The sequence below is a fragment of the Aythya ferina genome, assembly GCF_964211825.1.
Source record: "Aythya ferina genome assembly, chromosome: 5".
In the NCBI taxonomy this organism is placed as follows: domain Eukaryota; kingdom Metazoa; phylum Chordata; class Aves; order Anseriformes; family Anatidae; genus Aythya; species Aythya ferina.
Genome location: NC_140301.1, coordinates 34,192,265 through 34,208,636, shown reverse-complemented (window position 1 = coordinate 34,208,636; position 16,372 = coordinate 34,192,265). Strand labels below are relative to the sequence as shown.

General features: G+C 46.1%; 1 protein-coding gene and 1 long non-coding RNA gene across 2 annotated transcripts in view; one reads left to right on the top strand and one right to left on the bottom strand.

Moving 5' to 3' along the window:
- Positions 1–16,372, top strand: part of IGHMBP2 (immunoglobulin mu DNA binding protein 2) — a 41,633-nt gene that overhangs the window by 126 nt on the left and 25,135 nt on the right. Inside the window, exons 2-6 of the mRNA XM_084522226.1 lie at positions 1,419–1,588; positions 3,424–3,616; positions 4,320–4,417; positions 12,057–12,220; positions 12,648–12,848. Of these exons, the coding sequence (XP_084378352.1) occupies positions 1,419–1,588; positions 3,424–3,616; positions 4,320–4,417; positions 12,057–12,220; positions 12,648–12,848 (826 nt within the window). The remainder of the gene's footprint in view (positions 1–1,418; positions 1,589–3,423; positions 3,617–4,319; positions 4,418–12,056; positions 12,221–12,647; positions 12,849–16,372) is intronic.
- LOC311438128 lies at positions 2,256–14,908 on the bottom strand. The gene is made up of 2 exons (XR_014693938.1): positions 14,671–14,908; positions 2,256–4,950 (listed from the first exon to the last, which is right to left on the bottom strand). It is a non-coding gene; the product is annotated as an uncharacterized lncRNA (long non-coding RNA).

Below are 16,372 nucleotides of genomic sequence, written 5' to 3'. Positions count from 1 at the left end.
CCGGCCCCATCGCTGGTCCCCGAGCCCTGCCGTCGCTCGTGGGGAATCTCTGCTGGGATCGGCCCTATAGGGTCTGCTGGCAGCCCTAGGGAAGACTCACCCCATAGGAAACCGAGCTGGGGTCGCTCTTATAGGGTCTGTTGGCATCCCTACGAAACCTTCTTGAGCCGTCCATATAGGGGACCGAGCTGGAGTCACCCCTGTAAGGTCTGCTGGCACGTCCAGGAAAGACTTGTCTCGATAGGAAACCCTGCTGTGCTTGCCCCTATAGGTTCTGCTGGCACCCCTAGGAAAGACTCACCCCATAGGAAAATGAGCTGGAGTCACCCCTATAGGGTCTGCTGGCACCCATGGGGATCCCTGCCAGACTTACCTCTGTAGGACTTGCTGCCACATATAGAAAACCCTGCTGGTTCCTATAGGGTCTCTTGTCTTCTATGGGAAGCCTGGCTGGCAGTGGTCTTACAGGCACTTATAGGAAATGCTGCTGTACTCACTATGTACAGCCCTCTTAATGGGAAACCCTGCTACAATCACCCTATAGCAGCTGCTCTCACATATAGGATTCACCCATACCACTAGCTCACTCTTATAGATCCTTGTTAGACTCACCCTTTAGGGCTTGCTGTCATCTATAGGATCAAAGCTAGCTCCAGCAACATCTTGGGGCTCCTCTTCTCTTCCCCAGACCCTAGCAGCCGCTGGGACCCAGTGGTCCCATGACCCCCACGCTGCCCTGCCCAGATGCTTAAAATTCCCTGCACAACGAAACAAATTGGGATACTGAAGGGGATAAATTTGCAGGATTTTATTTTTTGTGTCAATCCATACAAAAGTAAAGAACCCACCAAGGCCCCCAAGTAAGACTGCGGGGTGAACCCCGCTGCTGTGGCAGGCGTTGGGCCCAAAGGACAGCAGGCTGCAAAGCTGCTGCCCATATTTTGTGTCTTAGTTGCTTGTAGCCTGCACATCAGCACAAGATATCCACTCCTTTTCCCTGTGCAGCTGCACATGTGAAGTATTTGTTGGGGATTAGCAGAGCTTCATGTGAAAAAGAGCAAATCTTCCATTTTAGAGTTTATATGTAGTAGGAGAAAACTTGGGTTATTCTCTCGTGGCTCATAGGACTGGGTTAACTGGGCAGCAGCTTCCTTTTCACACCCAGACAGGAGAGAGGAAAATCATATAAACCTCTTCTTCAAGATCAGTGAGCATCATCCCATTGCCCAAAATAATGCAGAAGCCAATCCAGTTAAATCACTACCAAGCGGTCACGTAAGCCAACACTTCAGGAAGCTAACGTATCTTTTGCTGTCATCCTCTTTTTCCATCCCTTTGTCTTTTTCTGTTTTGTCTTCTGAAGCCTTGAATTTGCCTCAGTCTGGCAAATGGTGTTCATGCCTGTGTGTGGTTTCCAGGGCCTGGCAGGAAAACGTCTCCCTAAAGGAACTGCAGCGCAGAGGTGTCTGCTTGCTAAAGCTCCAAGCTACCAACCAGAGGACTGGCCTCTACGGGCGGCTGCTCGTGACCTTTCAGCCTAGAAAATATGATTCAGATGCTGAGCTGCCCTATAACAGTTTTGGGCCTGGTAAGTGCTATTCCTCTTCATGGGAAGTAGGTAAGGTGAGAGATGACCAATGTATTCTTCGTAACATCTTTCTAATGTGACACTTGTGAAGACTGAGCAATTGATGCAAAAAGGGAGAAAAAGGCTATGGCTAGAAGATGAATCTAAAGAAAAATGTCTTCTTTCTCCCTCAGTTTTTTATAAGCATGTATGTTGCAACAGGGAAGAGTGACAGTGATTAAAGAGTTGGCTTTCCTCATTCTGAATCCTTAAAAATAAAGCCCTGGTCTCCTGTCATTAAAGATGTTGTGGCACTCTTTGTATGAGCTTACATCTTGGGGTAGGTAAGGAGCTTCTGTTATTTACATTTTAATTTCAAAACGCAAAGTGGATTTTCCTTTTCCTTCCTGAGCTGCCATATTTTCTCCCTTCCCTGTACTGTTATTTTTGGTCAAAAAGAGATGAAGTGTGCCACGTGTATTAGTTGATGCGCCTGGATTTCTGTTAGGAATAAAATATAGAGAAATAAAATAGAGAAATACTGACTCACCAGCACATCAGCCAGTGCCCTTTTGACTTGTCTCACCTTCTGCCATCATTTCCTTGAAAAGATCTGAGCTCCTGCCAGTATCTGAGGAAAGTAAGGACCCAGTCTGCCATGCTGGGGCCAGCTACACAGACTTATCCCTTGAAAAAAGTTGAGTTTGACCTTGAAATAGTTCCAAGTGACTCCGCAGGGAAAGCCCTCTGCTTTTTTTTTTTTTTTTTTCCTCCTGCAGAGACCTTTTTTCTCTTTTCCTTATGCAATAATGATATTGCCTTGCACTCTCCAAAACTGGTCTACAAGAGTGAAGCTGGGTGCACCAGATAGTTTGCTGGTTTAGCTTAGTCCTTTACTTGGTTTTGTTTGCTCGATCAATTAGTTTGCTAAGCAGATGCATTGGAACTGGACTGTTTCTCATCTGTGGTACTGTTTCGAAGTGTCACAGTTCAATTTGTTGATGCATTCTTTGCCAGCCAGGCCTCCAAGCTGCTGACCTGTGAAATTAAAATGACTCATTGCAGGTCGGGGTCTCAACCTTGAGGTCTAAGAAACAGCATCTCTCAGGGCTCTTCAAATAGAAATAACATTACTGTAGCACTAAATTGTTCTCAGAGACAAACATTTTAATGTAAGAGCTGATGGAGACTACTGAGGCAAGCTTCCCTTATTTTGCAAATCTGACATTTAGTCCTCGATGAGTGTGAGCCTCAGCTAAGGTATCCACTTGTCAGACATCCTGCTTAAAATCTCCATTTGACCGCTGCACTGCATAATTTGACTGGTCCCATCTCAATGTGACTGTGAAGAACAGAAAGGCCACAGTGAGTCCTTATGGATCTCATCTTTCTTAGTTCTGCTGACTGGTGTAGAGCAGTCATCTGGGAGGCACACGTTGTGCAGCCTCCTTAGCTATTACTGAATGATAAAATGAACTTAAAACAGTTCGAAAGTTTGGAGAAGTTAGGTCTTTCCAAGGTCCATGTGAAAGCATCTTGGGGAGCACTGTTGGTGTCCTCTCCAAGTCATGTGGTGCATGGAGATCAAAAGGCAGCTGGTTAGTTGTTACCTGGTGTCTTCTCACTGCTAATAGTTTTTTCCCTTGCCTCTTGCTGCATGCACTACTATGAAAGAGAAGGATATTTTCCTCCTTTTTAGGCTTGGTACAAATTCTGACCTTGGCAGATAACATGGAACTAGTCCTGTGGCTGATGTAGGTGAGCCCAGTGTCCAGTGGGCCATGCTGGTCTCCTCCAAAAAACTGCTTTTCAAAATATTTACTCCACTTTACTCTGTCTTTAACTTGTCTTTGCAGGTGACATTTTGGGGCTTTATGATTCAGTCGGCCAGGGCGATCCACTCTCCACCGGCATTGTAACACGTGTCACCTCCAAAGCAATCACCGTTGCCTTTGAGGAATCTCGAGATGGCATGCTGAGCTTGGACCGTGAGAGCTCTTACCGCCTGCTGAAATTAGCCAACGATGTCACCTACAACAGGCTAAAAAAGTAAGGGCTGTGAGGGTGCAGTTCGCCTGGGATCACTGCTCAGGAGTGCAACGGCCAATTGAAAATTGCCAGGCTTATTTTGGGAGAACTCTTCTGTGACTGATCTCAGTCTGCTTCACTAGTCTCAGCTTCTCTTCCTTCCCATCTTACTCCTCTTACTCCTATGGCAGCTGCACTTAGGAGAGGTATCCACCTTCAGGATGTGCCTTTCTCTTTCTGTTGACTACTGAGGGAACCTGTACTCCTTAATGAGATAACTCAACTGGGTATCTTACATTGAAACATCACAACAGCCTAAATTTATTTACCAGCTGGCTGGTGCAGTCCTGCTCGTTTGTCCCCTGCCCCACATTCCACACTCAGTTATCTGTTTTGGTCCCACACTGCGCCAGCTCTGGTGCCCACTGGATTCTGTGTAGCACCTTTTCCATCCAGGCAGTAGAACGGAGTAGCAATTTGATGAATTAATGCACTGAAAAGGCTCAGCACAGGGTCTGAATGCATCAAACCAAAGCAATAGTAGAAAGGAGAAACGTACAGGGGATATGAGTACATGAGGGGTAGGAGATGCAGCAATTAGAATTAGCCTGTTGTGCCCACAGACGTCTTTCACTGGGGTACATTGCCCTGGTCCCTAATTTGCACTGGGAATCTCTGGAGGAATTTATGCTGTGCATATAACCCGTGTTTTCTTCTTTGGCAGAGCTTTAAACACACTAAAGCAATATCGTGGTGGTCCAGCCTCTGGTCTGATCGATGTCCTCTTCTTTTCGTCTGATCCAACCTCATTCAGTGAAACAAGTAAGGACCTTTCTTTCTAAGACTTCATATCATCCTGATGGCAAGTGCTGGGCTGGTCTCTCTAAATGAATTTTCTGGACCCTCAGGGTGAGAGCCCCTAGCACTTTACAGCCCAGTGTGTACACTGAGACTGCTGCTGTGTTTGATCTGCCTTGGTATGCAGGGCTGAGAGCTAGGCAGGTGGAGAGCTCTTTTGAATGTATCAGTAAAAGCAGATGTTGCTACTCACACAGGTTATAAGCAAAGATTACGGTAAGTTATTGTGGGGAAGGAGGTAAAATCTTCAGTCTCCAGAGCAGTCAGTGAAGCCTGAAGTTTCCTATCCACAGGCTCTGCACCAGTTATGAGGATTTTCACATCTTCAGATGCCCCATTAAATCTGACAGAGTTGGAGTCCTAAGTGAGGGTTGTACAGGTTTTTCCACACACTATGCTGCTATTACTCCTCTTCCAGTCCACCAAGATACATCTCTGGGGCTGACCCTCTGAGAAGAGTGCTTATGGTCTGTCAGTTCATTACTTGTTCTTTGAAACTGCCGATAGGAACAAATTACTCAGACTCAGATCTTTGTGCAGTTCTGGGCCATGCCAAAAGTGCAGCTCACTTTGCTCTAGGAAGGATCTCAGCTGAATATCAGTAATAGGTGCTGTTGCAGCTGGCAACATTAAACACCTACTTTTCTTACTGGTTAATGGGTCACTGGACATGCTAACCTGGTGTAAAAACCCTTGTCATTGCTGAAAAAGAGCCAGAATTACCCAGACTGTTCAGTTAGCTAATACTCACTTTCCTCAGGGTGTACCAAGGAAAGCTGAATTGTGGCATAAAACAAACAGGATCCATTATGGGGGAATTTCTTTGCACACATTCATGATTCTGAAATTCAGTTTAGACTATGAGGCATTTCTTACTTGCATCCTGCCCCAAACCCATCCATAAACTTCAAAGATAAGAAACTACCAGCTCTGTTTCTGTACTGAAAATCCAGTAACTCAGCCTTCATGGGAGTTAAGTTACTGTGGAACTACTGCAGTTTGAAACAGCATGGGGTGTATTCTATTGGCTTGTATTTTTATTTTTACAGCCTTCTGATTATGTTTAGTCAAGTTGGAGATATGCAGACTGCTTTTCATCAAATACTTAAAACATCACAACTAGGTTTTATCAACAGCTGTCCAAGAAAATGCGTGCAAGTAGAATCCCCTTTTATACTGATCTTTCTTGATTTGAATTTTTGGGAAACTAAAGATGAAATTACCCTTTAAGAGCAACCGTGAAGAAACCAAAGCCCCTGATCAGCAGAATATGAGGGCCGGGCATCCGTTAACAGAAGGGAAATATCATCTGGGCTGCAAAAGTCAGGGAAGAAAGGCAGAAGGTAGATTAAGTTGCCTAAGAGGATTGGGCAAGCAGTCTATCTTAGCTCTCTCCTGAGGCCCAGGCTCACCTGTCAGCAGCATATCACACATTATGCCATCCATCCCTGGTCTCCTTGCTGGCCAGGGCTGTGCTCAGTGCTTGCTGTTGCAGGTTTTTTTTCCTGTTACCTTGATTACTGCATTTAGTTGTCCACAGTGGTTCCCTTTTTTCACATGCACACTTCTATTACATTCAGGCTAGGTTTCTGATATATCAGAGATGAAGAGTTAATGCTAGTGTGAGTCAGACCTCTGTAGTTCTGAGCACTGAGCTTAGCCTGAGTTAAACCTCTTAGCCTTTTGGCTACCCGGGGACTTTGGTGTACTCAGGTTTTTAATATTAGATAAAAATTAAATTTTAATGAACTCACTTTCTTAGCAGCTTCAACTGTGCCTTTTCCCCATGGTGGCAGAACTGCCTCCCTAATAAAGAAAAAAATTCCTTTTCACTGAATAGCTCAGATGTGAACTATTACATGTGAACTAGATGTGAACTAAGTACAGAAATGAATTTTACATCTCCCCAGCACTGAGAATATGGATTGATGGAAACATTCAGTCACAATAGACAGGAGATGCAATACAAGAAGTCAGCATATCACCTGAGAACATCAAAACACTGTGGCAGGGTAGAATGGCCTTCTGTTCACATTTTCACTGTATAGCTCCTTTCATGCCAGCTAGGAAGATGTGATACTAGCCAGGCATTAAATAATAACAACTCTTAAGTTTAAATAGGTCCTGCAAGGTGCCTTCAACTCCCAGCCTCCAATGAGTTCAATGGGAGGGCACTCAGCAGCTAGCTGGGTCAATCCTCTCTCTTACACCTCTAAGATGGCACACACAGTTCCCCAGGTGTCCCATAGAGTTCATATATAGATGGGTTTCTGCAAATAGCATAGAAACATGCAATGTGTGGATTATCTGCCAAAGGCAAGAAGTATTACCCAGGTGCGTGATCTGACATGGAAGGATAGAAAAAGCTCCCAGCATTTCAGGCTGTTTCTCTTCTATGGCACAGCACCTCCTTTCACGATCAAACATCTTTTAGTCTGGTTTCTTAAAGGAATGTTTCTCTGCATCTGTCTCATCCCATCCGTTATCTGATTTCAAACAAACCCGTCAGGAGTCCCAGAGTTAATAAGTTCTGTACAGCTCATAGAACTGGATGTCTCTACAGGCCAGGTAGGATAGGGCCCTGAGGAACCTGATCTAGTGGGTTGCCCTGGCGGGGGGGGTGGAATTAGGTGATCTTTAAGATCCCTTCCAATCCAAGCCTTCTGTGATCTATGTTAACACCACTCTGGGATGCAATTTACACTCCACTTCAATCAGAAGCTCAGAAAGCCAGCAGTAGGAATAAGACCATATAAATACCCATCCCAAGGAAAAACTAAAACCGACACTAGTCTAGGAAAAGAGTAGATTAGGCCTGTGCCCAGAGGGACAGCCTTTGTCATTGTCTTCTCTGACAAGATATAAACCAAATTACAAGGAAATAGAGAAGTAGAAGGGTCACTGGGGAGAATAAGCACCCATCTCTGTGCCCAGATAGATATTCAAGAATGTTCTAATTTTTTAAGATGCACGTGATGGTGGGGAGTAGATTAGAAAACTAATTTCTCAAGGATAGGAGTCTTGGGTCTATTAGCTGGGTTATAAGAGGTCTAACACCACTGTCCATTTTCATAAAACACATAGGGACTTCATGCCAGCTTGGTTTGAAATTTGTCAGCTGCTTTGTAGTTCTCCATTCCTGCAGCAAAGCTTGGCAGAGTACTAATGCCATCCTGTGCTTCGTTGGTGCTTTCTGGTGTTTAGTGACATGGAGCCTCTCAGCCTGGAGGGAAAAGCAACCTTTTTTCAAAAAGGTTGGTCATAAAGGGTTTCTTTAGGGCATACTCTAATAGAGTTGCACCAGCCTGGTGGCATATTATGGCCTATCTGGTAAATAATTTCGAGATGCTTGTTTGTTGTTGTTGTTGTTTTACTCTCCTGTGTTGTGATTTATTCATGAATGGATCACAGCTGCCTTATTATGGCAGAGTGTGCTGCCAAACACTGTGCCTGGAGGATCTATATTAAAGCCTGTGGCATCCCAGGAGGGTATCTAAATCCAGGCACTGACTGATTAGATGGACAAGGAGTCAGATAAAGCCAATTGAAACATGTTTTTAAAGTAGTTAATGGCTGCTGGCATCTGACCAGTGCATGATATATGCCTGCTAAAAAAGCACCAGTATGCACAGAAGGGTAATAATGACAAAAAAAAACACAAATTAATGCCTTTTTACCCAACTGCTGATGACCCCCAGAGTTGCTAATTTGCATGCAGCTATTTCCCACCATATGTGGAAAATCCTGCTCACTACCTGGGGATGAGTCCTTCCCGCTAGTAATGGGTGTAGGCATGACTCCCACTGGGAAAATGGCTCTGGAGCATGTTTGTTTTGGGATCGGGTTTGTATAAGATGGTTGTCAGTAACTCAGGAGAAAGATGCCAGGCTTTTGACCCTGAGAAGCCTAAAATTAATTTGTACCAGCCTTCTCACCCCATGATCTTTACAGGCAACAGTCTCAAAGCTCTCACACCACTGCTACTGTGAGATGCTTGGGTTGCCCTTCAGCATCTAGCCAGGAGTATGTTTGGAGATCTGAACTGTGAGAGACAGCTAGGGGCTTCAGGTTCCATTCAGAAAGCTGGTGGCTCCCTGTCTGATGCTAAGTGGTGGGGATATGTTGGAAGCTGTCTCCTCTGCATGAAGGGCAAAGCTGCAATGCTCTTGAAGCTAACAGAATGCTAGGGCACACTCACAAGCCCCTTCCATGGGAGTGCATGATGGAGTCCAAGTCCTTGCAAAACATTAAAAACTAACTCTGAATACATATCTTGGAGTAACACAAAAACACTAGACAAGCTTCAGGAAAAAACAACCCATAGAGCAAATGAAAGTAAAACCTATGGGTAGACATGATTTGCAGCTAAGACTGGGACTGCTCCCAACCACAAAACATTTCCAACCCTTATCTTGTTACCTCCAGAAAAGTACCAAGCAGAAAAACAGGCTTTCCAAAAGGCAAACTTTGAGCAGAACAGGGTTTCTGTTCACCAGACTTGATGAAAAACAAAATCCAGAAGCCCATCTATGAGAAATACTTTGCTTGGCTCTCCTCCACTTTAACCTGCGCCTGTAACCCAGAGCATTTAGGGCTTCCCTGCTGGAAGCCTCCTGTAAGAAAGCCTTCCCTGCTCACAGCTGCTGTCTCAAAGCACATATGCAGGGATTCCTGTACCCGTACGTTGTGGTGGATGTACAGAGAGGCTTTGCTAGCCAGCAGAGGCCAGCATTTCTCTGCTTGCTGTGCACCTCAGGGCCAGCCAGGCTGGGTGCACACCATCTCTTTTCTTTCAGAGAACTCCCTGTTGCAGGCCTAACCCAGTGCAGATCATGACAGGAGAGAGCTAGTAGCTGTTAATCCTGGAGCAGGTCAAGAAAAAGTGAGGGGGTATTAATCTGGGTCTAGATACAGTCAGCCAGTGCTGGCTTCCCTGGCCACGTGGAGTGCAAAAGGCATTGCTTATATCTAATTCTGCTTATTGCACTAAAAAGATACTTGAAAAGATAAACAAGGAAGAAAAAAGCCTATTTAAAAGGTAGGGGTGCAAGCAGTAAAAAGTTGACCCAGCAGACAAAGGACTGGGGAAACACCAGGCATTTATACCAAAGTTTCCTCTGCTTCTTGCCCCGTGCATTGGGCTTGTGCTGCGTCACTTGAAAACCTTAAATGCTCCTTGTCCCTCTGCTGTGAGCCTCCTGTCAACACAGAGGCCAGGAAGAGGGCCCTGAAATTTATGAGGAAAACTAAGCAGTGTGGACAACTCAGCTGCCAAATACCTAAGGAAGAGGGCAGCGGAAGTTCCCTGTTTCAGGCTGAATTACCCACCTGGGTTTTGTCTAGCACTGTTTGGCTGCAGAGGTGCTGATTGTGGGATCTGGCTTGTTCTTGGTACCCATACACACAGGAGGCGAGGAGCATACCTTGGAAGGTACATTGAAGTGCAAGAACCCTCCAGCTCTAGAAAACTGGATTTCTTCCTCCCTGAAGAGACTGTTCCTTCATAGGTATGCACCCAACAGAGATGGGAACAAAGATCCCTGTCCTGGACTTGAACATCACCTTCCAGCCCACTCCTGCTCCCTGAACTGCTGATACTGTGCAGAAAAGGGCCTTGGTTCCTGCAAAAGTTTTTGGAGTTAATGGCCCTCTTTTGGGACTATCTGTGCAAATCCTAAACTGATTGCTTTTAGAGAGGACTCGGGCCAATCCTGCTGGAGTAGATAAGCAGCATTTCTTCAGGTGAGCCTGCTCAGAGCCCAGCTGATAAATGGAAAATCAGAGGAGCCTCTTAAGAGGCTCTGTCCTGCTCCTCAAACTTTGCTGATGAGCCCAGCCCAAAAGAGAGGCACATTTCCCAGCCTGCCCCCACAGCAACTCTTGGCAGCATGTGATTAAAAGCGAAGAGGGTGTGCGTGTGTGTGGAGAAGACTGTTTCTGATCTCATTCTTTGAGCAAGGAAATATCAATGACTCCTCCACCCTGACTTGTTCCTCGTTGTGGGAAGTCGCTTTCAGTTTTTAAGCTATTCTTTATTTTTCCCTGGCCCATGGAAGCTTGCTGTTCTTAGTCACTGCCATACTAACTCAAAAATAAACAAAGCAAGAGGCAGGCTAGTAGGAAAAATCACCACGACTTCCCCACCAAGCCTTTTTAACCTCACTATGCTCTTTGTTTAACCTGGGTGCCTCACTTGCTTGTGCTGCTTCAAAAGTCAGTGCCACAGGTTGCCTGGGAGTTGCACAGAAGTTCACTTCTATGAGGCCAGAGGAAACTTTTATGCCTTTGATGCATCCCTACCTTAATGCAAAGGTAGAGATAAAACTGATGATGCCCTGCAGGGAATGATGCCCAGAGATTTGCCTTATATAAGCTTTCGTGGGAACATTATTTTCGGTAAACCTCAGATGAGTCATCATCTCTGCTGTAATTAACTTCCATAATGAACAAGGAGATTAGCAGCAGGATTAAGTGGGATGAGAATAAATAATGGGTTTAAATTAGATAAATCTGGGAGGTAAAGAGTAGCTTGTGAGAATTCTATCTTCTGCAGTGAAACCAATCCTCTTATAACACAATTTAAACACTCTTCTCTCCTTTCTGATGATTAAAATCCAAACTAACAGTTCTCATCATTTATATGGGCTGCTTTTATATTTTTCCTGGGCTGCATCACCAGAGGGGTGGCAGCAGGGCAGGGAGGGGATTGTCTCACTCTGCTCTGGCCACAGAGATGCTCAGAGGGCTGGAGCACCTCTCCTATGGAGAAAGGCTGAGAAAGCTGGGGATCTTCAGCCTGGAGAAGGCCCCAGGGAGAACTCATTGCAGCTTTTCTATACTTAAAGGTGGCTTATAAAAAAAAAAAAATAAAAATGGAGAGCAACATTTTGCTCATACAGATAATGACAGGACAAGGGGGAAAGGTTTTAAACTAGAAGATGGGAGATTTCAAAGGTTAGGAGGAAAATTCTTCACTAAGAGGGCAGCAAGGCACTGGCACAGGCTGCTCAGGGAAGCTGTGGATGTCCCATCCCTGGAGATGTTCAGAACCAGGCTGGATGAGGCCCTGGACAACCTGATCTGGTGGGTGGCATCCCTGCCCCTGGCAGGGGGATTAGAACTGGATGATCTTTAAGGTCCCTTCCAACCCAAGCCGTTCTATGATTTTCTTCCCTCTTTTCACTGAATGCTTACTAAATATGCTGGCTCACCTCCAAAATATCCCCAAAGCATCATCCCTGTCCTAAATGTTTTTTATTGTGGCAAGCAGATGCCTCTTCAAACACTGTAAAGTGTCCATATATAGACTAGCTGTATTCACACCTGAATGCTGGCTCCTTTGGAAATATCACCAGGTGGGGGGGAGAGACTGATGCAGCACAGGTAGCCTGTTTGTTCTAGAAGTACAAAAATCCTTACTTTTACCAGTTTGTGGTCTCTCAGCCACCTAGGTGGGAAACAGCATGCCTCACTCCCCAGTCAAGTTACTCTCATTATCTAATATACATGGCCCAGCCACTGGGAGCATCTGGTTTATATTCATGGATTTGTTTCTCAGCAAGAACCCAAGTTAGGGCTGAGAAATCTCTTGCTGTCTCCCCAGAGCCTTTAAAGTTTTACAATGACTCGCTGGACACATCACAGAGGGAGGCCGTCTCCTTCTCACTGGCACAGAGGGAGCTTGCCATCATCCATGGACCACCTGGCACAGGGAAGACCACGACGATAGTAGAGATCATCCTGCAAGCTGTACAGCAAGGCCTGAAAGTGAGTAATCAGTGACAGGACTGTAGTGGCAGCAAGCATGCTGATTTGTTTTGCAAAGTCACTGGGGTTCATGGCAGCTGGAGCAGATCCAGCAGCAGCTGTGTTACACAGTAGAGCCTGGCTTGACTTGCACAGGCTGGGCAGTTTCCCCTACCAGCCGAAATGAGGTGCAAATAGGAGCTTCAAAGCTCAGATTTGCTAACTATAGAAGATCCTGCCCTGGTGCTTGAAAGCAGGAAGAGAATTTGAGTTGTCTTTGGTGTCTGGAGGCTATGGAGGTGTCAGTGGTTTATTCCTAACAGCTGATATCCTCCTCTCTGCTCTGCTGAGTGCCCTCCTGTTGCTCAGACCCCATTGCTCCAGTGCTTTGCTGGCCTTGGCAGTCTCACAATCAGCAATGACAAGCACTTGCTTTCTCCCCTCACAGGTCCTGTGCTGTGCCCCTTCCAACATCGCAGTGGATAACCTGGTGGAGAGGCTGGCTGGCTACAAAGCCCACATCCTACGGCTGGGGCACCCTGCTCGCCTGCTGGAGCCCATCCAGCGGCATTCCTTGGACGCGGTCCTGGCCTGCAGCGACAGCGCTCAGATCGTGGCAGATATCAGGAAGGACATCGACCAGGCCTTCGTACGTGTCCCTGCAACAGGCCCCACGTGGGTAGCCTGAACGCCAGCTCTCTGTTAGCAGCACCCAATCTGTTAGCCAAGTTACTCTGTAAGTGAGGAGTAATTCCACCACTTCTTGGATATTTAGGGGTATCCAAGGAAAGCAATGACTTCAGGCAGGTGCTGTGGGTTGCCCTATGAAGAGTGGCTGGAAGCAAGTCCCAGTGACTAGCTCTGAACCACTGGCCTCTTCATGTGGAGGGAATCAGCAGAAGGTCACTTTAGGAGAGGGGAAAGGTTAAAAAAAAGCATAGCTGAAAAGTCTCACAGTGACAGCTGGAGGTGTACATAGCCTGCATTCATCCCTCTGCCTGGAGATCATTTAACTTGGAGGAGAGGAATTGGGGTGCAAGCCTGGTCATCAAAAATGGGGGAAGCTTCCAGCCTGAAGCAGCATCTTACAGAGAGACAGCCTCTCTACTAGGGTATGCCTGAGCCAAATACATTTGCCAGCACTACTCATCTTCATCTGCTGTAGAGGCAGCTGAGGGCAAAACCCCTCCTAGACAAATTCCTCTCTGAAGAGAGAAAAATCATAGTCATTACTGCTGTGCAGGGGGGAGATGCTGCAGTGCCCTGCTCTCCAGATTTTCTGTCTGGCATTGTTCATGCAGTCCTCTTCACCAGAGGGGAAGGGAAACATTCACATCATTAATTCACTTCCTAATGAGATATCTGGCTGTCCTAACACTCCCTCCCACTCTCAGCCACCTCAAGTAGAAAGCAGAGTACACCATAAAAATGCATCCTTAATTTCTTTTCACAACTTAATTTTTTAAACTTAATTTACTGAGTAGCTCTTCTACTTGAGATAATAGATTTTGATGATAATTAGAACTTTTTTCCTCCCCCTTCTGGTAACTGCATTGTCCAAAAGCCATTCTGCAGATGTGTCCAACGTAGGCAAGATTTGCTGTGTCTCAGTAGAAGACACAGGAAAGCATCTTCATACCCCTGCACGTTGCATCATACTTGCCCAAGTACACTGCCATGCCCTTTGGTAGGGCACCACACATTTACTTTTTTGAATGATGCAGGCTGAATGTGGAGTTCAGCACCATGAACATCAGTCTGCAACTACTGCTGTGGCAGCAGCTTCATTTTTTCCCCCAGAAGCAGGACCCAGTTATAATCACAGCTAGATACCAAGTCTTTTTTACTGAATATATTTTGCATCTTCCTCACTAATGGCTCATTTTTTGCCCTGCCCTCTTCTTGGGAAGCACTTTGAAAGGTGGGAAGAGATTTCACCTGGGAAAAGTGGGAGAAAATGGAAGAAAGCAGTCTTCAGTACTAAGATCTCCATCTGCTTCTTCCCTAGAGAAAAGGGTACAAGGGAATGGGAGATACGGACTAGCCACCAGAGCTTGTTCCACTTCATAACACCAGAGAAAAAACACTATCTAACATACTGCTGCAATTCAGCTCGCATGGCAGTGCTTTGAGATGCCTATGACTAGCTCTTTCACAAAAGATGCACCTGACTTCTTATCATAGAATATCCTGAGTTGGAAGGGACCCATAAGGATCGTTGAGTACAACTCCTATTACCTCCCTTTCTCTCTCTGGGCTGCAGAGAGCTCACCTCTGAGGTCCTGGCCTCCCTCTCACTGTCCCCTAATTGCCCTTTTAATTATTTCTTCCTTCATTCACTTCTATTTTGACTCTTCACTCTCCCCTTTACCACTACCTTCAGTCATAGAAGGACTAGTAAATGAAAATCCATGTTCTTTGCACACATTTTTCTACCCAATTCCCCCCCCCCCCCCCAAACACACACACACCTGTTTAGGCTGGGAGCTTTCCAGGACATCATCTTCTGGATCTTGTTTGCACCAACAAAAGTGCAATTCCATGGCACCCAAGCAAGAAAGGCAGATAGGTCCAGGAACATCAAAAAAAGGTCAGCTATGCATCCACATCACCAAACAAGCAATGAAACAAGGCTGCAGACAGCCCAAGAAAAAAGCAGAACCCAACTGAGTTTGGTGCAAGCCCCCCCCCCCCCCAGGGTTCATAAAAGGGTAAGGGAGCAAGGTCTGGCCTTAAATGCATTTCCCAGAGCCAGGGGTGAAGGGCACATGGGTGGGGACCCAAACAAGGCAGATTAGGGTAACTAGAGCCTGCTGGCATCCGTGAAGCCCTAACGAGGAGTGGTCTCTGTGCCAATCAATATCCTTGGGGCTGACTGTGCTGTTAGGGCTGGGCTGGGCTCCCTGCTCCCTCAGCTGCTTTCAGATTTGACATTCAGCCAGATGTTTGGGTCTTAATGTCATCAGCCAGTCGCTGTTGTTAATTCAGTAACTAGATCTTTTTTTGCAAAACAGACATGAAACTTGTAGTACTGGCACCAGCAATTTTGCTCTCTAATTTTCCCATGTTTCAGGTGGAGGGGAAGTTGACACTAGTCTGTTTTGTTCCTTCAACTAAATGAGTACCAGTAACAGCACTCACTCTCTCCCTTTAGGCCAAGGAAAAGATCTTCTGTCCTTTTAGCTCAGGAAAAGATGATCCCTCCTATGTGATCCCTCCCCTGTAACTTCCAAACCCATCCACCTATTTGACTATGTTTGACAGACATATAGAGGCCTCACAGATATTAAATACCTAGAAGCTTAACAAAAACAGGTGGCTGGGGAGATGAGAGAGACACAAGGGGAAATGTTCCTGGCGGAAATGCTGTGGTACGAGCTGTGGTATGGCCTTACACACCAGACAACCCATCCATGCAGAAGATGCCTATAGGAACCATCAACTCTTATTGGCTTGGCTGCTTTTGAAAGCCCATGTTTGTAGCCTTTTCAGGTTTCTCGTGTCATTAGCCTTCCCTCCAAGGAAACAGCCCAAATTTCAGCTTGAGAGCCCGGGCAGCTTTCTCAAGGTGACCTGCAGTGAGCGACAGCTTGCCCGTTGTCTTGTAGCTGCCGGCCTGCAGCCGGGGAAGCGCCAGCAACCAGTGGTGATGAGTTGATGTTTTAGATATATTTAATAGGCGTTGCTAAAAAAAGCCACGAGCCTGTCTAGATATTGCTGTGAATCATTTACAACAACTCAGAGACGCCTCTTTAAAAATGCAGAGCTGCTGCTGTGGCTGGCCATGGCGCAGGGAGCCCTCCTGCTTCCAGGGCGCTTGGAGCCCAAGGGTCCCTGCTTCCCCTGAGCAAGGGAGCAGGCTGAGACTGGGAGAGCATTTGTGATGTTCCTCACCCAGTAAAGGCACAGAACTCTTCCCAGCAAGCCTAAACACCACTACATATTACACCCCTCCATGTGCTAAGGTGCTTCTGCTTATGCACAGAGTTGGCTGTTGGCTGGACTCAAGCATCTGACCTTCTGCTGATCTTCGGGGCACAGGGAAAGTACAGGGCAGAGCAGGAGGGCTGAACAGAGGATTTAAGGTCAGGGAGTTACTCTTTAACAATCCTTCATGCTCATAATTAAGGACGTTTTTAAGAGGGTTTTTAAGTATGGACCAGCTAAGTCTGG